Source organism: Thermobia domestica, chromosome 3 (genome assembly GCF_964235325.1).
Source record: "Thermobia domestica chromosome 3, izTheDome1.hap1.1, whole genome shotgun sequence".
Classification (NCBI taxonomy): domain Eukaryota; kingdom Metazoa; phylum Arthropoda; class Insecta; order Zygentoma; family Lepismatidae; genus Thermobia; species Thermobia domestica.
Window position 1 is genome coordinate 54,875,438 of NC_137456.1, and position 26,801 is coordinate 54,902,238.

The 26,801-nt window shown below is 36.5% G+C and overlaps 1 protein-coding gene across 15 annotated transcripts in view; it reads right to left on the bottom strand.

The window, feature by feature from the left end:
• Positions 1-26,801, bottom strand: part of Rbfox1 (RNA-binding Fox protein 1) — a 1,063,832-nt gene that overhangs the window by 314,063 nt on the left and 722,968 nt on the right. Inside the window, exon 1 of one of the 15 annotated variants that reach the window (XM_081750850.1) lies at positions 25,347-25,488. The exons of the other annotated variants lie outside the window; for them this stretch is intronic. Within the exon in view, the coding sequence (XP_081606976.1) occupies positions 25,347-25,382 (36 nt within the window). The 5' untranslated portion in view covers positions 25,383-25,488. Of the gene's footprint in view, positions 1-25,346; positions 25,489-26,801 lie in introns of those variants that run through there. 15 annotated transcript variants of the gene reach the window in all.

Consider the following 26,801-nt stretch of genomic DNA (forward strand, 5'->3'; position numbering starts at 1 on the left):
ATGATGGAGGGATTGTAGTCAACTTCCTGAAAATTATCACAACTATAACTTTTAAGTACTGTATTTTCGGACCAGAGTTTCAAGTGTCATATTGTTGTTTTCCATTTGTCATATGTTTTCTTTCTCTCTTTCTGCCACCCATGCTGAAATTCCATAATCGCGGGAACACCCTGCATACTAAGGAAACCTGAGCTAATAAAACAGGTTTCTTGACATGGAATTCTAATTCCAAGTCAGTAAAGAATATACCTACCTATCGCATAATCCAATCTAAACAGAAGAAAAGTATACTTTCGACCGAGTCAAGTCTAATGATACTTTAAGTAGTAACACTATTAGCAGTAAATCTTTATGAGATAGATAACCATAGTTAATAATAATTAATTTATGTATAATTTTGCAGAAAACGTCTTACTGCTAAGTCACGGTTATATAACCTTTCATTATAAGAATTCTCTGCAAGAAATTTCTACCTAATTCGGTAACTACATAAGCGCCATCTTTATGCAGACGCTTATACAATTTTAAGTCTTCATTGTAGCACGCATCATCCTTTAATACGCATTTTTGGTGATGTTCTATATTCATGAGCTAAACCTGCAACTTTCATAAATCTGACTTGCAGCTATTCTGCATGGAGGTCCTTGCATAGTTAAACACGGTCGGCGGAACTTCCGTGTAATACCCCACCACCATCACCAGCATCACCAACTGCTTTATTCCGCTGCTCCACGAATTGTGTAATTTGAGGTTTTTCTCTATTGTTCAGATGTAATGACCTGTGAATGTGGCTTGAATCTACTTGGCTTAGCTTAGGAAAAAAAAGGAAATACTCAGAAATATTCATTTCTAGTTTTAACCCGCTTCAAGGATTCTATAATAGTGACTTGGCGAATGTGTTGTTACGTCTGGTAGAAATGCAATAATAATAATAATAATAATAATAATAATAATAATAATAATAATAATAATAATAATAATAATAATAATAATAATAATAATAATAATAATAATAATAATAATATATTATTATTATTATTATTATTATTATTATCGTTTTAACAATACCAATAAGAAGAAAGATATACACAGAACACAAAACTTCTACTGGGGGACGGTGGCTCAGTAGTAGAGCGCTTACCTCCGATGCGTGGGATCCCTGTTTCAATCCCCAGTCAAGAGCTTTCTCGTGGCTAAGCAGTTAGCGTACGCGGCTTTGGCGTGGGAGACCCGGGTTCGATTCCTGGCGGGAGCTCATGTGGTTCTGATTCCACGTTAATCAGTAAGTCCACGTCTCATATAGCCTCGCTGCTGAAAGGGACGCTAAACTAAAATCAACTCAACTCAATTTCCAGTCAAGTAAGTTTGTGGTGGACAATACGTCCCCGTTTCCTCCCGCATTATCATATCGACATTTTTCACAATAATTCATTTTTATTAACCGTTTCAATTCGGCATAACCGGGGACGTGAATTGGAGATTTCTTTCATTTCAGTTCAGTTCCACTGTATCCTATCTTGTGCCAACCTTCTTCAAATCAGTACTTATCTCTATGACAAATCTTTGTTTGTGTACATCAGCGCTCAACGTCTAAAGCCACATCATACAGCGTGCAGAATTACGACTTTATTGATTGGAGCAACTATATTATATATATATATATATATATATATATATATATATATATATATATATATATATATATATATATATATATATATATATATATATATATATATATATATATATATATATATATAGTTGCGAATCTCTCGTTTTACCTAGGTTTACGAACAATTTCGGGATATGAACGCGCACACACGCCTGCACAGACAATTCCACTCGCCTAGCAGTACTTGTGCGCGTTTAACATAACTTTTGTACTTTTTGTGTTTTTCAGCCCTCATACTGTTTTGTTTAATTTAGTATTACTTTTTTTACTTTAAAAAGGACAATGTTATTTTAATACTATATTTTTCCTCACAGAAAACTATTAAAATATAAAAAGTACACACAAAACCATGTTTCTACGGGCTAGAATGTACAGTGAAAAGTTAGGCAGCACTATTATTCCTAGAAAGAGACGGATATTAAAAGTTAATAACTTCATTATATAGAAAAGCTGATTGAGTGAGACTTTGAAAAGAAAACGAGAAATCATCGAGAAAAGTTTCTAACATGAAGTTGTCTACCGCACACTAACATGCCCTTTGAGAGAACCAGAAGCTTTTCGAACTAAAGATGTTTTTTTTTTTTTTTTTTTTTTTTTTTTTTTTTTTTTTTAATGAACTACAACTGACGTGCACTTACACCTTTGGGTTGTTTCTTGAAATCTTTTTTCAGCAACAACGCTACATGAGACGCGGACGTATTGTTTAGGTGGAATCCGAACCAGTATAATGCGTTCAGAATTTATTGTTCTGCCACTGGAAATTTAAAACAGAACATATGCACCAAAGGCGCACACGCTAACCTCTAGATCAGCGTTTCTCAATCTTTTTTGTATACCGACACACTTTACTGACGTCCAGGACATCGCGATACATTTGTTTGATATTTTTGTTATAAATAATAATATCTATTATATTTAATAAAGAAACCAATTAAGTTTTTATTAATGTCTATATTGCATTGAGCGTTACTGCTGCCGCAGGTGTTGACTGGTATAGTCTGTTCCGATTTTAACTAATTATTTATTAGATTCTAAAATTTCGTGACACACTTTAGAGGATTGCGTGACACACCAGTGTGTCGCGACAAATCGGTTGAGAACCACTCCACTAGACCAGTGGAGTGAGTCGATTACATTTTTTTTCAAACTGTATTGGAAAAGTATTTGGGATCTCTCGTCTACTCGGGAATAGCTATACACCACCTTGATGGAAGGAGAATCGCTATCTCAAACAATGCGACAAATTGCAATGCATCCATGAGTTATTAGCATAATTAGAATTCATACTACAGCCTCAAGTTTTAACTTTTATTTTTAAAGTTATCACCAACAGTGTAATGCATCGTTAACGCTCAACGTTAATTCTTCCACGTTTTGCACATAATCTTGATTGATTTTCAAGCAGAAACGAATTAAATTATAGAAACCCATCCCGACAACAGGATTAGCTGTCTGGCATTTCGAAAAGGGGGAGAAAATAAAATGCACGGAAGCTGATTGAGGTGTTACAAATTCAAATACTCGTGAGATGACAACACCACTGGCAATCCGTGATACAAACTCATCAGTTGCATGCGAAAGGAGATTCATTCATCCAAGCGTGGGAATGGAACACTCCATTATCATCCCTGATATTAGACTGGGGTTTTGCTGGACGTGCAGTCGCATTGTATGCTAACTCATGCTGAATTGGCTGCCGACTGGATGCGGGCAAACACCGCAACATACAGCAACTCGATAACGCGATCGCCACCAATAATGACACACACAAGCTATGTAATTAATTTCTCTTTCTATTCATATTTTTTCCTTTTCATTTTTTCTTGTTTCGATTGCTGGCTGAGATAGGTTTGCAAACCAACGCCCAGAATCGATGCTGGACGAGGCTGAGGATTCTCAACAGAGTTAGCTCAAGCTGAAATATGAATAAAACCATTAACGCTCGTTTCTATTATTTATAACGCATATGGTAATAAATTACCCAACAATATCGATGTAATACTGCTCTTCATATAAGATACATCAATTTTTACTGAAAATGTTCGCTTCACAAATTAGATACTATCTGCTTTATGGGAATTCAATGAGCGATGCATATACAAGTGCTTCCCGAAAACAACTTTATTTATATCTAAGTTTTTTTTTTTTATTCCTGCTCAATAAATCATTAATAAACATAGCATCAATTGTCACTTGCAAACTCTCGAAAAGAGTAAGCAGACCCCGGGAATACACTATAAGGTGTCGTTTTTTAATTATTCTCGGTATTTGGCACAGTCAAATGTATACTTTAAAGTCCGATGCACACCTATAACAATTTAACGATTTCTTTAATGTTAACGCATTTCTGTTCGTAAAGAAATATTATATTGTACAAAAGAAATGCAATTCAATAAGCTTCAACATTCTAACTTTTTATTGGCACGCCTGTAACTCCACCGACAAACTTTCAGAGGCGATTCCTTATACGAAATGAAAGAAAAAAGTTCTAATAAACATGGGCCGAAAAATGCCTCCTTACAGAGTTATGATCCATTGAAAATTCGAAAAATCATTTTTCAAAACTCCCTAACTTAGAAACTATAGGACCTATCCCAAGCGGTTTAAGGAATTACACAGGAACTAGTATGCTCTCTATCTAAATATCCATGTTTTACCATCTTCCGTTATCGGTGAAAGGAACTGTGAAAAAGAAGTTAAAGTATAGGGATACTCATTTAAGTACTAATGGTGCGTTCGTTTCGCTGGTACCGGTGAATTCTGAAACATGGATATTTAGATAGAGCGTATACCAGTTCCTGTGTAATTCCTTCAATCGCTTGGAATAGGCTCTATAGTTTCTAAGCCAGGATGTTTTGAAACGTGATATTTCGAATTTTCGGTAGTTCATAACTCTGAAAGGAGACGTTTTTCGACCCATGTTTATTAGAACTTTTTACTTTCATTTCGTATAAGAAACCGCCTTCAAAAGTTTGTCGGTGGAGTTTCCTACCACCCTTTATATATATGATAAAAAAAATGACCGATATCAGTTTCGAATCCATAGTTTTCGGGGTTTGCTAAGACGAACAGTGACACTTCCGATGCAGTTTAAATCCAAGTTCAGCCCTTTATACGCAGAAAGAAACGGATTCTCCCCGTGCGAAGAGCGGGTATTCTGCTAGTATATGATATAATAAAATAATACCAAAGGGATTGTGCAAAAAATTATTTTAACAATTTCAAGATTGGCGGCAAATCGGACGCTACCTAGATATACAACGTGTAATATATAGTTAATTTCTTCTTTGTTAAAGTTTTGCGTCCGTTTTCGGCACCGAGACGTAGACCTACAGTTTAAGATGGAATTCGAACCAACGTAATGCGTTAAAATTTCAATGCCCTCCTATCGGGAATCGAGTCTGGAGCCATATGCACTAAAAGCGCACACGCTAGCCACTAGATTAACAGGGATCTCTAAAAAATAATAATTATGAATAAATAATTAATTCATTGCATTAACTTAGATGTAACATTATTTTGTTCTAGGGTTTTTTTTTAATGAACTCTGGAATAAAAATCACACATCGACAAACTTTAGCGTTCCGGCACACACACACACACACACTTAAAAAATCCCTAGGTAACTGCTGTTTCCTATACATTTACAGAAAGAATGTCTTCTGATGAAAAGTTTACTTTTTAAGAGCTAATATTGACACTTTGTTATCAAATATTAATTTTGCGATGCCCAGCTCAAAAATGCATATCTAAACTTCTTGGAAATTTCAGCAAGGAGAGCAAAAAAGAGAAGAAGTTTCACAGAAGATAACACCAGAACACTGAACATAAAATGAACAATAATTATGAAACTTTCAACTCTTAGAAGAATTTTACTCGACTTATAAACTATCAACGTTTTCCTACTTTCATATTTAAAGATTGGTATAAATTATTTAAGAAGATATTCTTGTTTAACTGATTTTCCCTACAGCAACTGTAAAAAGTATTTTACAGAGCAAGATACGACGTCAGTTACAAAACTGCTAAAATATACTAGTAAGAATTGTAAGTAGTGGTTTATGACAAGAAATGGATACTTTAGCCACTTATCATTACTAATGATAAGAATGACTTCAATTAAGAAAAGATCTAAAAATTTGAAGTTTTCATATTCTTCTACCTTAAATAAAATAAAATAAAATAATAATAATAATAATAATAATAATAATAATAATAATAATAATAATAATAATAATAATAATAATAATAATAATAATAATAATAATAATAATCTCAACTGAGCTTCTTACTGTTTCTTCTTCTTTTTCTCCTTAACTATAGCTTGGTGGGCAACATGGAAATTTTAATTTTTTTCTTTTACTTGGGAGTTGGTTTTCCTTCTGCCTTTCGCTCTATCAACACGGTGATCCAATCGGAGTGCCGAATAAGATGGCCAAGCATGCTATTTCTTCTTTTTTCTATTATCTTCATGTTCTGTCGTCCTTCATTAGCTTCCTTTAGTAGCCTTCATTCTTTTTCCTTTTGGTCTATGATATGCGCAGTATTCTGCGCCAACACTACATTTCAAATGCTTCCAGCTTAGATATTTCAACTTTTCTCAATGTTCACGTCTCTGATCCGTAAGGTGCCGCGCTCCATACCAGGGTCTTAATTAACTGTTTTCGAACGTCCAACGACACATTTCTTGATATTAGTAGTCCTCTTTTCCATTAAATGCTTGTTTAGCCTGCTAAATCGATCAAATAAACGGTCACACCTTTGGTGTGGAACCGCACAGGTTCGATTGTAAGTTAAAGTACACGCAGGTCCATAGACAGACCAGTAACACAGGGAAGAAATGAAAGCTACTTTTCGGCACGGCTTGAATTTACCTTACATTCATATTTTACAAGTAGATAAATACTATTATTGTGTGAAATACGGAGCTACCCCTGTAGGTACAGAAACAGAAGCACTTGAAATACACTGAACAATTAGGATAGTTTACCATGATTTTAACACGCTTCTGGAAATTTCTTCTAACAAAACACCTACATTTCTGAAATCAAGAAATTACTAAATCTGAAATCAAGAAATGACAGAAACCGGCTCAACGCGTTCGTGAAATGGGCCCAACTATCGAATCAAAACATGCACCAGAAATTAGTGCTCGATTTCCAGAATAAATGGTGGTCTCGTTGAGAAGTTGAGGAACGGCAAAAGTGGCCTGGCCAATTTCACGTTGGTCCAACCATTTTCCCCGCCAGTAATTAGTGCTAATTAGTGTCCGATTCGCACAGTTAGTTCTGGTTTCGTGGCAAGAAAATTTTTGGATTTAGAGAAAGTAGTTGGGCCCACCGTTACGGACCTGGTATATTGACCGCTCGGATGTAGGGTGAGTACCCCTACTTCTATTTCTATTTTTAAATATAAATATTTTTACCATTAAGTTCCATGGTAACCATGAAAAAAACAAATGATGCAATACGGGGCATATTTTTTGAGGCTTCACAATTATCTCCACCACTTGGATTTAAAATCAATCGACAACGGGGAAGTGAACTCCATTCACGGAAAAGAAATGTCTCGTTATTCCTACGTAATAATTATTTTAATACAATAATTATGATGTATATGCAATCCATAGTATTTGGAGTTGCAATTAGTCGAATGGAATTGTTTAAAAAAGATCAGATCTACTGAAACGTATGAATAAGGAAACTTAGCATGTTATTGTGCAAGTATTCTTGTTAATTATTTTCCATATATTTTTCATAATGTTTTAAAAAACAATGATCTCCCTACCGTATACATTATGTCTGACAGACTGCTGTGATCAAAAAGTACTTTTTGTTCTTTTCTTGCAGTTTTTGTGTTTTTAGCCCTCATACTATCTGTATAATTTAGTATTACTTTCATTGTATATTCTTCGTCAAAGAAAACACTTCAGAATGTAAAACAATCCTGTTAATCCTAGAACGGATTAAATGCATTTGCATTAAGTTAATTACAGTGGGAAAGATAAATTCTGTTCACGAACAGTGTTACGGAGAGGATTAAGTTCGTAAGACGGGATCCACTTAACTCCAAAAAAATAAAAGTTATTATTATACTGTCATTAAATGGACCTACAAACTACTGGTTCCCAACCGGTGTGTCGCGAAATTTTACAATTTAATGAATCGATTAGTTAGAATCAATTTTGAGAAAGACTGTACCTGTCAACCAGGCCCGTAGCTGGAGTATGACCGCTTGCGACAATCCTCAGCCCCCCATCCCCTATGAAACGCAGTTTTCTTTTTTGATATGTATACACAGGTATAAAAGTTAGTGTAAATAATCTTGTTTATTAAAAGGTCTGTATACGTTCCATCTGGATCTGACAACTTTGTATATGAAAATCACGCTGATTATTTGTTTTTAACTTTTTGGAACTGGGAAGTAATATTCTTCTAATAGGCGGTTGCAATCAATCGCACAAAATCGGAACTGACTTTTTCTTAGCTCTACAAACACTTGTCGGGAATTATATAACTATATGAGCCTACAATTTAAAAACGATCAATAATATTTAAAATTAACTTAAAAGAACATTAGATCAAGCTCTTGCGAATATCAATCAATAAGATTGAAGTGGAACATTTAACCTAATAATTGGTGACTGAAAATGTTCATCGCCCTGCTTTATCTATTAACTTACGCTACGCTACAGTAGAAGAATTTGAACTAGAAGTCCACACGTTACAATAAATCAGATTATAACTTCCATAAAGGTAATTACGAACAGTTATATAGGGAAATGACGTCCGCCGATTGGGAAACGGTGGCCAGCAATTTACGGCTGACGAAGCTGTTGATACTTTCTATATCAAAGAAAATGGAGACAAGGGATTGGGGACATTACCTGTTATTTAAAGAAATTTGGACTGCAGTCAAAGGGAAATATATGGACATGATTATAAAGGACTGCGAATTCAGTATTCTTTTAAATCCAAAATTCTCTTGGACTTACATATAAAAAAGAAGGAAAAAAGTAAACCCGATAGCAGCACTATAACTTACGAAGAATATAGATTAAATACTGAAGTAGATGTTACATACTGAAATACAGGGGTTGGAAAAAAAAATCTAAAACGTTTGCAAAATTGTGGAAATCATACCTAGTATGGTGTGCGGCCTCCTTTTGCGTCCAAAACAGCTTGGACCCGCCGTGAAATGGACGTATACAGCTCCTGAATCGCGGTGTGTGGAATTTTGTACCATTGTTCCTCCAAAACATGCTCCAGTTCCTTAAGGGATTCTGGTGGAGGGTAATGAGACCGAACATGCCTTTCTAACTCAGAACACAATGGCTCAATGATGTTCAGATCTGGTGATTGTGGGACCCAAGGGAGATGTGATAGCTCCTGGTCATTCTCCTCAAACCATGATTTCACCGTTTTTGCAGCGTGACAGGGTGCCAAATCATCTTGGTAGATGTCATCACCATCAGGGGACAATATTTGGGCCATGGGAACCTGGTCCCCCAAAATGGCCTCATACGCCTTAGCATTCATCATTCCATGCAGGGCTATGATGGGACCTGCAGAAAACCACGATATCACTGCCCATACCGTTACAGAACCATCCCCATGCTTTACAGTTGGGAGCAGACAGTCCGTATCATAGGCCTGCGACGGTGTTCTCCATACGTAAACACGACCGGTTGTTGGAAACAAGGTAAAGGTCGATTCATCGGACCACATTACGTGTTTCCACTGCTCATGAGCCCACGCCTTATGGTCTTTGCACCACTGGATACGCTTGTTCGCATTTACTGCTGTGATCAGAGGTTTGGCGATAGCGGCCCTGCCATGAATTTTCATTTTATGAAGTTCCCGTCGCACTGTTTTTGATTAAACCGGGTTCTGTAGACCGGAATTGAGTTCAGACGTAATTTTCAATGCAGTGGTCTTCTTTTTAGCTGCTACAATCCGTTTTAATGCCCTCCGGTCCCTATCTGACAACCACTTTCGGGCCCCAATACAAAGCACCTCTGGAAAGCTTGTTTCATGGTGAAGAGAATGAACTATAAAACATGACTTTCCAATGAACAATGTCGATGCAATAGCTATTTCACTGCGAGTCTACGATTTTCTTTATACTAACAGGGTCAATGGGTACCAGAGACTTACTCCGTTGTCCATGGCCCCTATTTTTTTGTGTATGAACATATCTTTGTTATGTTTATCGAATGGACTAGGTTGATTAGGAAGTCCCATTGACAGGTTCATGTCCTTTCCTTGTGAGTTCCCCTTTGACTTAATGTTCTGGCTAAGAACCTGGTTCAAATACTGCTTCTCATAAGATCAGCAGTCAAGCAGTGCCAGGTTTGGTCAGAGAAAAGATGAGTGACCGTTTGTGCTGTTGGTATTGCGGATCCATCTAGTGCCGTAAGGACAACTGGGGAACTATCTGAAAGAAAGAAGTGAACTCTGATCTACAAAATCAGCACTAACGGCAGAGGATTGTCCATGTGCTGACTACACATCACTCTAAAGGCATGACTGGCACATGCTAGCTGTTAGGCTCTGGCCCCCTAAGGGTTGCTGCACCAGGAGGTCATTATTTTCTGTTGTCTGTTTAACTAGTGCAACTCTCTGATGCCTTCAGATCATTTACAAAGTAAAATTAAGAAATATTTCGTTGCATCGCTTACTGTTCAAGCTACAAATCCTTCAAAAGGGCTTGAGCACTCCGACTCTTACTTTCGTAATGTTCTCTCTGTTCACAGAGCAGAAAATAGAACAAAATCATAATCCAAGATTAAAATATCTTTAGAATGTTTCTTTCTTCTGAAAATGAAGACGGATCTGACTAAATGAGATTTCCGTCTCTCATAAAACAAGAACATAAAACTTTCTTTCTTTAGGAAACTCATCACTGTAAAACACAATTTACATAGAGATCGTCTTTTTTAAGGTCTGAAGCTAGCCTGCAGAGTGCAAAGGTCACAGACATCCAGATTAGTTATCGTGATATTATGACCTCTCTAATCAACGGATATTGTACTCAAGTTTCAATATGTCACATCACAGACAGATGTTATCTACATAACATTCATTATTCTCACTCGTATCAGAACTTGTGCGCAAATGAGTACAAACTCGTATCGGTACTTGTGTGCAATTCTGTTTCCTTTATACCACTTCTGTGTGTTCAAAAGGATTGTCTCTATTATTTCGTTTCATAAAAATAATTGTTTTGTTTTCATTTTAGAATTATTATCCTTTTGTGTGTGTCTGTGATGAACAAATTAAATTAACCCTCGAACTACGGGGTTTTGCATAGCGCGGACATTTCTTGCATTGAGAAAAAAAAATCTGTAGTTTAAATTACCAAATATCAATGTAAAATCATTTACCCTTCATTTTGTAACTTGATATACATTTCCTTAAATTAAATTACAAAATTCCCTGTTTTTCTACAAATTTACAGTAAATTTATAAGAAAATATATTTATATTGATAGAAAAGTAATTTTACTTTATTGGTGTAAATTGATTTACATAGAGGCTTGCAAACAGATTGCCAATGTTTTTTGTACATTAACCTATGAATTATTTTTTTTACAGTGCGGAACCAGTTAAGCACATTATGCAATCCTGTAATGGTATTCCTGTAATCAACTTACGGATGCATAAACAAACACATGTAAACTAATATGATAACTGTTCCATTATGGACCTGCTTAAAATTTGTTTATTTGACCTTAACTTTCTTGCTTTCAATTTTCAGTCATAATATAATTTATTACGTAGTGATATTGAAATTACTCAACCTGCAAATTATAAGGTGATCATCAAATATACTTCTGTATTACAAGCCTTATATAGCTTTACGTTAAAAAGGGAGTCCCATAAACGAAAACGTTTACAAACGCTGCTCTGAATAATTACAAGGCGTCTGTTCCTGTTTGTCAGCGGCAGAATTTTTGCTGAAACGCTCGCTGGTGTTCTTAACACTTTTTTTTTTTCGTGCAACCTTTTTAGTTCTCGCCAGATGCCTCTTCACATAGTTTTGTCGCTTGTACAGTACCATCTTATCATACCAGAAGACTTGGCCCACGCTACAAAATGCTCCTCTAGCCTTGCGACCACCACCCACAAGTGTTGCCATAACGTAATTAATTCAACCAAACACTACTATCCGTGGAATTCTGAAAGCTAAAGGTTGCGAAGCATCTCAATGTTCTTTTCAGTTCTTCCTATCCCATCCAAACACATGCTACTTTATCTACGTGGAACAAAATAATCTGTGCTTTTGGCAACGTACAAATAATATACATAAAGCCAAAGTCCCGATGTCTGATTTATTTATTTTTAGTTAAAATCTTTTATGAACACTGTCATAAAGGCCTGGGCTGTGATAAAGTAAAATATGCTGGTACTATAAGGGTAAGTTGAGGCTGCCCCAGCTCAGTCGGTAATACGGCTGTCTTAAATGGGTTCAAACCCGGGTCCAAACGGCTGGCTTAAGGGAAACGGGTTCAAACCCGGGTCCAAATTAAAAATCCTGTGGATGCGCCGCACTCACAAGATTATTTGTGTGAGTGCCGGAGCCCCGGAGCACCCACGTAGTCGGCGCGCATGCATGGAGCTTGATGTAGCTTTCAAATATCAAACAGTCGGTAATTTGAAATCAACGTGAATCATATTTTCTTTCCTATTAAATCATGGGTCTCTACTTTTAGTTTCTTCTTTTTGTTAATAACGAACATTCGAAATCATTAATTTATAGTTAAGTCAATGATGACGTGCTCCTGTCTAGCTTTGGTTGCGCATGGTTCTAGTTGGATTTTGAGTCAACATATCACAGGTATTCATTCCGCAAGTAACGGCAGGTCACTTACCGTAACTGAAAAGCTTCCATACTCCACGGTCTGTCGTTAACTTCGTTTTCAGGTACTATTTTTCTGTTTTGATATCATCTATTACTTGTAGTCTCCTTCGCCCCTCCCTCTCTTTCCTGCCACCATACCCTGTCTAACACGTGATACAGTTCCTTCGTAGCCAATGTCCCACCTAGCTTTGCTTCTTCTTAATGATGTCTAAAATTGTTGTTTTCTCCTCCACCATTTCGTTACACACTTTCATTCGTTTTAGCTCGACCTAGCTAATTCTCTCCATTCTTTTCCACACCCACATAGAAATGCATAATTTCTGAATAAGTCCAGTACCGAATGAACCTGCTACCTAACACTAGAATTAAAATGTGCTGGATTGCTGTATAAACCGCTAGAAACAACAGCAAATAAAATAACTGTGATAACCACACGTTATAACACAAAAAGTGTCTGCCTGTTGACTACAATTCTTTATGTTTTTTTTTTCTGCTACCTGAATGAGGTGGAAAATATGTATTCAATAAGGCACAGATGTAAGTCAATCATCGCCTAAATCCTTACTATTGTCCACAATAATGAACCAAGGTAGTGGTAAATATTTAAGTATGGTTATGGAGTATTGTTTAATATTGTTAATATCTTTTTTTTTAATTGAGTTAAATGCTATTATAACATCTATGCAGTAAAACTTTTTTTTTTTTTTTTTTTTTTTTTTTTTTTTTTTTTTTTTTTTTTTAAAGCTGAATAACTGCTATGCATGTAGTCAAATTTCTTTAACGATTTTTCACTTGTTTCATGCTAGAGTCTGATTTATAAACAACTGTCGGAAATTCTGGTATAACGAAAGTAACTAACAATTCTGAAAGTTTTTGTTGAAATAGTTTGAATTGAAAATATGATTTAGAGATCAATTTCTTCACTGCATCTGCAAAAGTTTGGTGGTGTTTCAATTGGTAATCCCAAACAATTTGGCGTATTATTTTACAAACCACCAAAGAGCAATCAATATTTGATATGTAGGCCTATTTCCAGTTGCACTAAGAATGTTAATCCATTTCGAAGTTACAAATTTTATTGAACTTGTGCATATAAATGTGCCACTTGAGTCAAATATTATGACACCGCTACGACATATTTCTTCGCTAAAAAGCTCATTGATAAAAATTTTACTACTGTGTTTGTGGTGGTTTTTAAAACCTCAAAGACAAATATCAAGGTATTACTTCAAAAGTAGTCAATGTTTAGAATACCAATATTGGCACTTTGATTATGGTAAACCATACATAATTCAATAGTAATCATTATAGGTCTTTAAATTCTTAGCCGTAAAAGCATCGTTATGCAAAAATAAATAAATTAACTGAAGGTACAACACACAAAAGTCTTAAAATGTAGCACTGCAGTATGTGAGAGTAGGATTACTGTAGCAAAGCTTTATTCTTCTACAGAAAAGAAACAGTTCGCAATGGATTAGTCAAATAACTTCGTTACTTAACGGTATTTACATATTTTACCCTCCTTCGTATTTGTTTGTATTCAGGATAGATCTAAAAAATACCTTCGGCTGCGCGTGCTTACATTGGGCCACCACCAATGGGCCAGGGGTGTACAAAAACAAGTGTACGGATTCTGCCGGCAGCCAATAGCAATAGCCTCAATTCCTAAGACCAGTAACCAGACCCGTATCCAAGGAGGGTCTAGAGGGGCCGAGCCCCCTAAATTTTTATTGCCCCCCTAAAATGTTTACGGTAGGCTTGCAAATGAACTATAATATGTTGATGAAATATAATATGGTTAATCAGGCCCCCCTAACTTCTACCGCCTCCCCCCCAAATTTTTGAGCTGGCTACCGGCCTGCCAGTAACGTCATAACGAATAAACTCGGTTGCACTGTGTTTTCAATGTTGTTTTCGGAATAAATTTATCTCTGGTGGACGGCCTCTATTTTCCTCATACCATACTCCAATCCCAATTTTTAATATGATGCCCTGAGCCGTGGCCTCCTGCTTAACGGTATCAACAAAACTCAATAATTAAACACGGAGCGCTAGAACTCGATAGTGAGCAAGAACCTCAGTCCGAACAAGCGCAAGCCTCATTGAAGACTGTGGACCCGAGACCAATGAGGTAATGGGCGGAAGGTTAACTAGTGCAAGCTTGAGATTAAAATAAACGAGTGCGAGTCCCTTTAAGTATAGCAAGCCTGAACACGTGCCAGCCCCTATTGCAAAACTGTCATTCTAAAAGGGCATAGGTCATGTAGCTAAAATAGAAGAGAGTAGGAACGTTATCAAAATTTCAACTGGCAACCAAATCAGGAAAAGACCACGAGAAGACCTAGGAGCAGATGGGAAGGCAATATGAAGATAGATTTCGCTTGAACAGGGAAACGTACAAAATAGAAATTGAATCCAGTTATATGTGGACAGAAGTGAATGAAGAGGTTTTTCTGAAGGTGGCACTGAACCTTCGAGTTCCATAGGCCACAGAGTTAGTTTTAGTTAGATAAATAAACTCGACTTGCATACGTTAAAGCATTCATTTCCATGCAGCTACGCTTCCTTTACCTGATTATCTTTGATCCATTTATTCTTTAAAGACAAATGTTCTGAACATTTAAGGTGCGCCATCTTTGTTTTATAAGATTTGTAAGACGAATTGTTTATCTCTTTCCCTTAAAATGAAATGACTAGAATTTCAATGGTTTGATTTCTTCTTCAAATCTATTTAAATGTCCCTTACTTCGTGAAAATTAAGATTATTCAAATTAAGTAGTATTACATTTATATCTAATGTAGGGGAAGTGGAGGCATAATGACCCCCCGGAGTAACATGGTCACCCCGTATATAGCGGTGTTCCTGTGGTGACAGAGAATTGGCACTACTACACAAGCCGTAGTTAGTATGGCGCGAAGTGTTTAGAAAGGAAGACGTCGCTACCTTCAATAGCGTGTGAAATAAGCGGAGAAAACCAATTTCACGGTACGTCGATATAAGGTATGTTGTGAATATTCTACCTGTTGCTGAAAAAAGTAATTACTTGAATAAAACATGTTACACATACAGATAGTGAGAAAGGTTTGGCCATCAAACAATCATGTAGGCTGATTTCCTTGTGGAAGATGGTGGATAGCAGATAAAGGGTTTTTGAAAGTTATATCGGGATTGGGGCCAAATGACCCCTTAAAATTGTACAGGGGACCAAAATACCCCGTGTCGAATTGAGTAGGGTATCATATTACCTTGTGAATATGAAGGTCCGTGCTCCCTCTGATCGAATGTGTGTTCTTGTTTTGTCATCTTTTAGCATGTTAGAGACTTAGTCTCGAATTTTTTTGATAGCCCTTCTATTCCACTTCGTATTTTCTTTTCCGTTTAGTTTTATTTTAGTATTATTTTCGTTTTTATAGTTTTCCGCTCGTTGTTTTATAATTATGCAACTAATGTTTCATTAACATTTTCAATGAATAAGGAAACTAGCATTTCCTTATCGAAACAGAACATAATTTTGCTTAATATGTATATGCTCGAAGGATGAGGCCGTTTTATCCAGGGGGGTGAGGAAAAACGGTCATTCACAATAGGACCATTTATTTGCACTTACAACTTGTTTGGTAAAACTTTCACGCCTTACACCTCTTTACATTTGCAGAAGAAAGAATAAAGAATATTGTACTGCAAAATTATCGACTTTCCATTTATAGCAACGTTGCTAATTCAATTTCAACCTTAAGGTGCTCATTATGCCCCAATCTCCCCTAGATTTTTGTTTAAAAGTTAAAAAGGAACAATTAACTAGTCTTGAAAAATAAGATCAGTAAAATCACATCACAAAAATTTCAGTTCATTTCAAAGAAATAATTTTCCTCATAAATCAATTGGTTATTATAAAACAAAAATGACGCGGGTATCCAACACCATTAAATAAAAATTATGAGTCTTTTCTTCATATAACATTCGTAAGTCAGTACAAAGCATAACCATTGTAATGCTCCATATTCTCTGGAACCAAACGGAAAGAAAATAACGCTGGAAATATGGGTTTCACGACCTCTCCATTACAAGAAAATGCCACAGAGAACTGTCTTACTTCCAGCAGCATTCATGAGTCACAACTAATAACAAATTTCAATATTAATTGAAATCAATTATATGACTCATTTACACATCATGATTTCTAACAGAGATTTTAGGGCACTAACCTTTTGTACTATGACTCAAGTTTTAAACAACGCCTCCAACCACGCCTTTGGGCAATTTGTTTAGTACGGTATATTGACTGAAGTAGATAAAGCTGGAATTTAAGATCACCGTGGGTCAAATGCAAATTGTAACTTACAGTATGTATGGAAATTTTTCGTACTATGAGGAAATATTTGCGATCCATTGATTTTCCTCCCCCCCTTTTTTTTCCTTACGGACATGCAAATTCATGTGTATGGTCAATGGGAAGATACGAGCCGATGGAGCAGTTAATTTTATGACTGGGGCCCGTTTTATGAAAGCTATTAAAATAGTCTTCAAATAATAGTATATATACTTTTTTTTTTGGAGGGGGATGAACATATAACAAAGCTAGTAATCACTAATGACTTTCCTATCACTCTAGTATTTCTGTTTTTTAAAATTATTTTTTAACGAGATCTAAGCTGTATTTATAAAACATGTTTTAGCTTTTGTGAAATGGGATTCAGACTCCATTCAATATGCTGATTTTCTTTTCTTTTCTTTTTTTTTTAAGTAATAGAAAATGGGAAGAAACTGTGAAAGAAACAAAAGTTAAGAGAGGAAAGAACGATTAAAAGCTAGGGAGATACAACTATGTGTTCGAGTCAGTTGCATGTATTAATCCGAGCATTTCTCTATAATACATATAATAACAAAATACATCAAGTCCAAAAACAACGGGATTTACGCATGTAACCTGCGCTTTTTTTCTTTTTACTGTGTATTGATGAACTTAGTGAACGCCGATATTTTCAGAAAAACGGACTATCTACGTCCATGTATCACAAGCAGTATTCATATCATTAATTAGAGTATGTGCATAATTTTTTTTTTTTTTTTACCAGGACCAGGACCTGATTTAGGGAGTCCACTGGTGCACATGCATTTCCCTCCACATGTTGTAAATATACACTATCTAAAATGAGAAGCTAGAAGTGAAAATAGAAACAGTTTCCAATTTCTGTTGTTGTTTCTGTTTAGGGCTTAAAAGTAAGAGGAGTTTTGCAAAACCAATAGTTTAAGTCAATTTTATGAAGGTTGAAGGAAAAGGATTCACCAAACAATAACCAATTTTCAAGCAGGGAAGAAAACAAGCCAGGAGGTTTTGAGGTTAACGTCCCTTTCAGCAGCGAGACTATATGAATACAAGCCAGGAGAAGAGAACTATTTTTTCCTGCGTGCCACTTGCGATCCTCTTTAAAATACTTCCCTCCGTTCTATGCACCAGCGTTGTTAGGGGTACAGAGTTGTCATATGGCACTTTAAAGAGTTGAATTCGGAAAGTCGTGGGTTCGATTCCCGAGACCAGATACGAGCATTTCATTCACACCACAGATGCCTAAAGGCATTTTTTAAAAAAACAAATTTAATTGAAATGTACTGGTAGTTATTGGTGCACTCCCAGTCAGAAAATCCTGGATCCGGCCCTACAAACAACAATAGATAGAATCTGCTCTAGCATAACAGAAAATATCAATTATTATTGGTAATGAACGACATATTGAATCAATAGGTTTATGGAAAGCTTAAATTAATGCTTATAAAGCATTGGAAAGCTTAAATTATGGAAAACTTAAAGTAAAAACGAAAGTAAAAACGAGAAGTTTCTATTATGAGATGCAAAACTTATACGTATTTTATATTACAATTATTTTTAAAAATATCACTATTTAAAATGACACATGACTATGAAATGAAATACAAGAAATAAGAAATGAGCTCTGTATAAATTGAAAGATTTTAATGTTTAACAAAAGTGTACTTGTGCAGTGTTAACTTGTGCTTGTCTAGAGGCATTGTGAGGTAGACAGTTTTACTAAGTTGAAGTTTATGTATTACTGATTTTTTTTCTTTTTTTAGTTTGGCGAGAGCAGAAAATAGAGCATACTACGCAAACTTACAATTACTGAAAAACAGATGGATAGACAGAAGAATGAAAATTAAGGTGTACAAAACACTGATTAGACCAATTGTTATATATGGAAGTAAAACTTGAGTTCTAAGGCAGAAAGGAGAAGACACAAAAGGAAATTTGAAAGAAAAATAGTACGGAAGATATATGGCCCAGTAAGAAGAGGAAATCAATGGATGATAAGAAATAATGAGGAAATAGGCAATATACTAGAGAGACAAGATATTGTACGATTTATTAAATCACAAAGGCTGGGATGGTTCGAACACCTAGAAAGAATGGAAGGCAATAGAATGCCAAAAAAGGTATTTAATGAAAGGATATATTCTAATAGGAAAAGACGTCCGAAAATAAGATGGAAAGAAAATATGAGAGCAACTTCTGAAGCTGGAAAGAAATGGTTAAAGATCGAGAAGCTTGGAGAAATGTAGTGAAGAAGGCCAGAGCCCACCCTGAGCTGTAGTGCCAGTTGGTAAGGGTAAGGTAAGGAGGTATTGAGTTGATGCTTTGACTAATACCTTTTAGTGCCATAAAAAAAAAAAAAAAAAAAAAAGCTTTCTCCTCGAAAACTACAGATGACAATTTATCCTCCGTTTGCATCTATTTTGTTCAACGCGATTTCATCTATTGACTGATATATGTTGTAACATCGGACAAATTATAGTTAAAGTTTAAGAGTTAATAGTACACCGTGTACTACCCACTTGTTAGTGTCATATAAAGTATCAGGCACGTAGCCAAGGGAGGTCCGGACCCTCCCCCCTTCGAAACCAGAAATGAAAAAATTAAGGAAGGATGAAAAAGGAGGAATTCTCAGAATTTCTATACTAGTCAGAGAAATTTCAAGCTTTCGAAAGCATAGTGCCGGTCTGTAACAGTGTGAATATTTTTTACCATAATTTTTCATCATCTCTTCTCTGCAGTATCAAACATGTTATTTCAGAAACAGTTTTCTACTGCTCCTTTAACCTGTCATTTGGAACAAACAGTACCGTAGTTGACGGAATAATGAAAACAGAAAAGTTATGTGGAAAGAAAGTTCTGTTAACATTCAACAGAGAAAGGAACGCAGATATTGTAAAGATATTTTACAAGACATTACTGGATATGTGCTTTTTATAATAGTAGATATGTACTCTTTATAATAGTTGAGATCATAATGAAAGGAAAATGGTTACATTTGAATGAACAAAGGAAGGAACGTAGATATTGTAAAATCTTTTTCAATACTTTTTTTACTCGAGATTTCTTCATAGTTTGTTATTAAAATACTTAACATATCCTCATTTTATTGTCCTAACAAACCAATATATGTTGCCAGTAAAATAGTTTAGATTGATCGAGCTCCTGGTGTGATGACTACCAAGGATCTTATAAAATAGAGGATGGCAACAAAATCTTGAAGCCATACGTCACAGTTTCGCCACCCCTACTATGCCCACTCCGCTCAATAGAATCGCAATGTTTTGAGCCAACAATCATGGCGGAAACGAAAGCAGCCAATCAGACGATGGCAGAAACGAGAGTAGCCAATCAGACGTGCCGATGCTCGACTGTTTTTCTGGTTTCATCGATTTAATAGGATGAAGATACATATGGGCAGATCCTCTATTTATAACATCCTTGATGACTACAGTATTTTGTCATCCCCCCCCCTTTACGAAATCCTGGCTACTTGCCTGAAAGTATGATGTGAGGGGTGGCACTGTTATTGAACAACATAAACTTTTGGATTTACGAAAAACTGACCCTATCATTTTGTCCAATTCAATGACATCTAGCAATATTATTACATGTCTCATCTTTGGGCTACTAATATTGTACATGCTATCCGATATGTCCCCGTATTATACATTTGAGTATCGTACAGGGAACAATATCACTCTAATTTTAGGTGTGGTACTGGTAACACAGCTTTCGTGGTACCAGACAGCACTGTCAAGTATTCGGGTGATGCAGGACAGAGCTCTAGCCCATTTTGCTCTTCAGATGAGTGATATCCTTAATGAATAATTTTCAGATCACTGGATTGCGCGTGGTACTCCATCTTCATTCCCATTCAAAAGGATTTTACGAACCCCAAACAGACATACAAATGTGAGAAATCAAATCACATGTATTTCATCGTCGGTACAGAACAGATGAATGATTGCGTGAAAGTGTGCAGGACTTTCGAATGGTACATTAATTCCTCAGATCATTTGCAGTATGTCAAAAGGGAAATGAAGATGCATACATTTTGAAGTACAGCACGATGGAGCACACACATACCCATTGGATAAATAGCTCGTATATAAATAAATTAAAATTACACTGACACTACTCTCTGACATTCAAACCGAGGAGTAAGTGGATTTCTCACACATCTTGTAGAGAATTAAATTTACTGGAACACCATTTCAGAATTTATGACTAAAAGTTTCTCAAAAATAAATAAAGTGGCTGTTCTTTAGATGTGTGGTCTCGGTTTCGATTTCAGATTAGCATGTGTTGAATAATTACTGCCCATCTCATATCCTTCATGTTATATTGCACGAATTTTCAGTTGCCTACGTCCCACGCCTCAATACCTTCAGCAGTGTGAACTGGCGCATTGTTTTCTTGGAAAAATTTATAACTGGCCAGACACAAAACTTCTACATCGCCACCTAAAATCCGTACATGATCACTGGTAGTATTAATGCGTCCTGTGAATGTAATTACAGGACCACCGAATACCAGGAAACAAAAGTCTACTACTTGATATAACGCCGCCAAGTTTCACGGTAAGAAGGGAACCTTCAAGCATACGTTTCTTTGGGCATTCGCAATACATAAACACGACCTGTTGGAAATAAGATGAAAGAACAGTCATCGGATCATATTTCGCGTTTTCAATCATCGGCAGTCCACTTCGTACGTTCGCGCCAAAGCGTTATTAACGGTCCAGCGGTCTGGAATTGCAATCCACCACAGATGCCCTGGCTATTAAACTTGAATTTCAGTGTGATTGTCGCGATAGGTTGTTCCAGATGCTGATTAAGATCCGGAACCGCTTTTGCGGCATCTCATCTACTGTCATTGGTTTCTCTTCTGTTCACCATTAACTTTCGCTAATGTTTTGCTATGAATTCTGTAGGCCAACATAATAGCATAACATAACCTTGGACACTGTTCCTTGCGACATGCGTAATAAACTGGTTAACTTACATGCAGTTGCGCTAACCGCACACTCTCAAAATTCGCCTTCTTCAAAACTCGAGAGAGATCAGTGTGTGGCCTCGCGTAGCGCAGTCGCTAACGCTCTCGCCTTCGGTGCGAGCAGTCCCCAGTGAAAGTGTGAAAAGCATTTTCAGGTCAGCCACCCTGAATGAGGTTTTCCTGGGCTTTCTTCATTCACAACACGCAAATGCTGGGGTGGTACCTAACATATAGAACCCAGGCCGCTTCCACAGTCCTTTCTTCCCTTCCTTTCCCTGGATAGTGTGCTCGTCGAGGGACGTCATCCCTCAAACGTGACGGGCGAACATGGTCATGGATGCCAAAGCCTAGAAATCTAAATCCAGACAGGGCTCTCATTTTGCATCACCACTTCCTGTCTGCTTCAACATTCACCTACGTTCTATGGCACTTAACGTACTACTACAAATCATCCTAACACTAAAAATGTCCAGGCGTTGCATACCACCTTCAGTGTTACCACCTCACATGTCTTAAGTATTACAACCTACTTGTGTGTCGATTATTTTGATAACTGTCTGTACATTCACAAAAGAATAAATAAAAATATTGCCAAGTTCATTTATAATAATTTTCGGTTGTTGAACGTTCTCTTTCTCGTTGCTAGGGAAACTGTATTATTATCTTCGGAGCAGCAGACTCAAGTTCGACCGCTGTTGAAATTACATGTAAGACTTAGTTCTTGTCAAACCGTAAACCTGGCCTGAAATGAGAATTAAGCTCCACACAAACAAATAGTTTACGTGCACCATTAATCTTTTAAAGCTCATCCTCAACTCTTTACGAATGCTATATCCAGTGGCAGACAGACCAAATATACAATATTGTATGTAGTTTCAGACAAGAATCTATTTTGCAATTTAAATTCATTCCTATGTTCTCTAAAATTAATGCTTTGATTTGAAATGTACAGTTACATGTTTATCTCAACAATTGTCAACGAGGATTGTTTATTTCTAATCTATTATCGGATCAATACGTCACTCACTCGCTTGTTTACTCGAATAACGTAAACATTGGTGCTTACACAAATAACCTCAATTTGTAATCAGTTTGCTGTAAAATGAGACGGAAATTACGACTCGTTGCCGCAAAATTCTATAAACATACCACAACATAAATCCAGTATTGTTCAAAACTCTTGATGTACCTGGTTTAGTAATAATATTATAGATTAAAATTGATTAATAAACCTTAAAATTGATCATAGCATTTTTATACTATTTACCGGAAGCCTCGAGGAAGCTATAGTAGCTCAGTGATAGATCAGTGGCATACACAACGTGGTTTAACCCCCCAACCCCTCTTGAGCAAGTATTATGCAATTATAAACATTTACCATATTAAGATATGTGTTCAAATACCTCAAATTATATGCACTTGGGAGCCTGAATACTCCCTTGATGAACTTCTGTGTACGCCACTGGATGGAATGTTCAATTTTAAAATGCAATTTCACATTTCATGCAGTTTTGAGGGGACCCACACCGCGATCTGAGGAACGGCCATTGTTCACTAATAGAATTTCCTTTCTCATCTGTATTTATAATCGATTACTTTAAGTCATAAATGGTCAAATTTAATTTTGTAGTCAAGTTCTATGGCCTTAAATTGCAGAGCATTCTTGTCAACGTTCCACCATAAGTATCATTTGTAGCTGCATGGGGGTAGGGGTGACAATAGAGTTTGATATGATATACATGAAAAACGTGTAACTACTTATACCGGAGTCTTATGCCCAGTGTTTCTTCCAGACATGTTTTTTAGGGGGCACTTCCCCCCGGAGCTCTAAGAGTGCCCCCCAAGGAGACCGAATTAGTACGTCTATACTATAATAATAAATAGAATAGTACCAGCAGTGCCCCCTGGAATACTGTGTGCCCCCCGGAACATTTTTTCTGAAAGAACGACTGCTTATGCCTCCTCCCCAAAGCAAAACCTGAAATGATCCTACTGGTTTTACACCGTAAATTTTCAGATAGCAGCTAAATATGTACACAAATCATTTGTCGAATTGTCTGTTAGGTGAGGTTCTTCTTACATTTGAGACAAAATAGCAGAATAGAAATGGATAGTCAGTCCAGGCTGACAATCGGAGACAGGAATGCATAACGGCATTACTCTATTTTGTCAAATTATCATGCATACAAACATCAGCCAACTCCGACCATAGGCAAGGTCTATATCTGATGCACAGCATAAATGCAACCAAGGGCGCCCATCAGGGGGGGCAAGGTGGGGTGCTCGTTCCCCCCCCTTAGAGCAAATTGTGCTTTGGAAGATCGAAAACCCAATAGATATTTTAGAATAGTTACCGCAAAATTTGAGACTACATTTGAAATGTCCCTTATACTTGCCCCCCCTGGAAACCACAACATGGGCGCCCTTGAATGCAGCCATATGGTAACTAAATTTATTGTTCACTCATTGAGAAACACACATACAACACATATGACGACATTATCCAACTACTATAAAAATGACTTAATTACAGTAACTCATATGGCATCGTAGTCTATTAGTACCTATGAAAATAGCATTTAGAACACTGAAGATGAAAAAAGAAAGAAACACTGTCACAATGTACTGTTTACAATAATGTGTTCCACTTTATTTACGCTTCCTTACGGCTAAATTGCTAGCAATAATCATTTCAGAAAATTTTCCCGCTGGAAATTTCAGTATAAGGGGGTGAAAAGTATTGTTTTAAAAAATACTGGTAATTCACATTGAGGAGATGTGGGGAATTGACCCTGGGGGAATCCCCAGAGGCATCCCTCAAATCATCATTCAGTCAGCGTACTCCCATCCAGTACAGAATACTCTGGTTCGATTGCCGGTGAGGGTATATGATGGTTCGCACCTTAAACTATAAACTGACTTCCCTTATAGGCTTAGCTTCGCTCCTGTAATGGGACTGAGCAATCAATTTTCTTGTGTTTAGCATGACAACTGAAAGTGTATCAAATGGCACGGATTATATATAAACTGTATAAGCATACATAGTCATCTGTTAATCTTGAGGAACGATAATCAACAATATAAATGCTCCACAACAATGGCAGTTTTTTTGCGGAAATGGATAATCTGGAACGTTAAACATATTGGAATATCAGCCTTTAGCACATAAAGAACATAGGCCCTATTCGTAAAATTTCTAAAATATTTCTGTTAAAAAAAAAAGAAAGAAAAAAAAAAGCATTTCATTTTAAACGAATTTTCCCAATATCCAAAGTTTTACATTTATTATCGCAAACATACATCTGTAATATAGTTTGCTACCGTTGTTAACTTTGGTTTATGAATGTGAAATGTGTTTTCCTCTCAACACGTGCGAGCAGATGGTTCTCCAAGATTCCCTTCAAAATCTGAACATATTCCAGTCCGTGAAGTTGAGGCTTACAATACGAGATTTTCTCAAATACATAACAGTTACTTATGTTTACTTACCAGGGGCAAAAGTGGAAAATAACACGCTGGATTCATTCTGGTATCTTCAGAGTAAAACAAACGCCGGGAATAACAAAAAAACAATCTTCAGAAAATCTTAATAAAAAAATACCTCCTGCCGTGCCACTCACTTTGAGACCATTAATTTTTAGTTCTCCTATTCACCACTCACACAACTGGCGCTTGTGCTGTAATAGTTCCACACCACCCTTCTTACCAAAAACAACACACACCACCCTCGCGGTGCGCAAGTCTTGATTCAAGTCAATTGTAGCCTCGACACCAGGAGATACTATCACACGGCCAGACGAAACCAGCCGAAAATTTCCGAAGACCGCGATCGGGGAGGCAGCTAATGGATCGAGAAATGATGTTTGCTCTCAATGTACCTCAAAAAGACATTTTTCTTCAAAATTTCTTCTTCCATCTAGCCTGAGGTCTAAAGCTTTTCCAAAGTAGCACGCTTTGGATAGGATACAGCGCTAAGTGCTTGATGTCAGGAATTTAGGCGAAGTATGGATGGAACTGTGCAGCAGCTTAAGAAAAGAGTGACGAATTCTGAAAATGATATCTTGTCTCAATACATTCTCTATTCGACACTTCAGAAGCACTTCTATTAAGACGTCTTTGGAACTGTCATTTTTGAAAGCTCAATAATAGCAGCGTCGCAGTTACGATGGATGATAGAACTCTGTAATATGCCACTAGCAACACAATGTCGGCATTGCGTTGTAATTTATTGGAATATAAAAAAAATCTAATACATTTCCGAAATTATATACTAAAGGCTTATTGTGTGCGCATTACCCCAAGAAATTATTGAAGTACTTTGAGAAAAAGCTTTCTCCATACAATACATAATATTAATACGTTTTCGAACGGGTACCGCACGTGCTTTTATTTAAGCATGGTGCTGGTTCAGTTTCCAGTAGGACATTAGAATTTCTACTAAGTGCTCAGCATCCGGAGGTTGTTTATCAGGGGCGTACCCACGGGATGGTCTACCGGGTCCGGACCCCCCTTAAAAAAGCTTCAAAACTCAACATGCATTTGTACACTTCCTCAATAAAACTATACTTATTTAACAGGGAAATTATTCATGTAGCTTGGAAATTTGATCTTACATTCATCTGTACTCTTTCTCTTATAAAAATGTTATAGTTCTCTCATTTTTTTTTTCTTTCTGAAAGTACAGGTGGAAGTATTTTACGGGTACAGAATAATACCCGTTCAATTTTACATAGACGTAGTAGCTTGTAGTATTGGACTTTTCCCAACAAAAAATTCTGAGTGAATCGCTTGTATCACAAAATACTCCGGTCTACAAAGCAAGAAATACTGCTGATTTAAATCGATATCCTGATATATACACTACACAACTTAAGGATATCTGATCATTCACATACTCCTTGGTGGGCTGTAACACAAGAAAATTTTATTTATATTTCAGCAAAA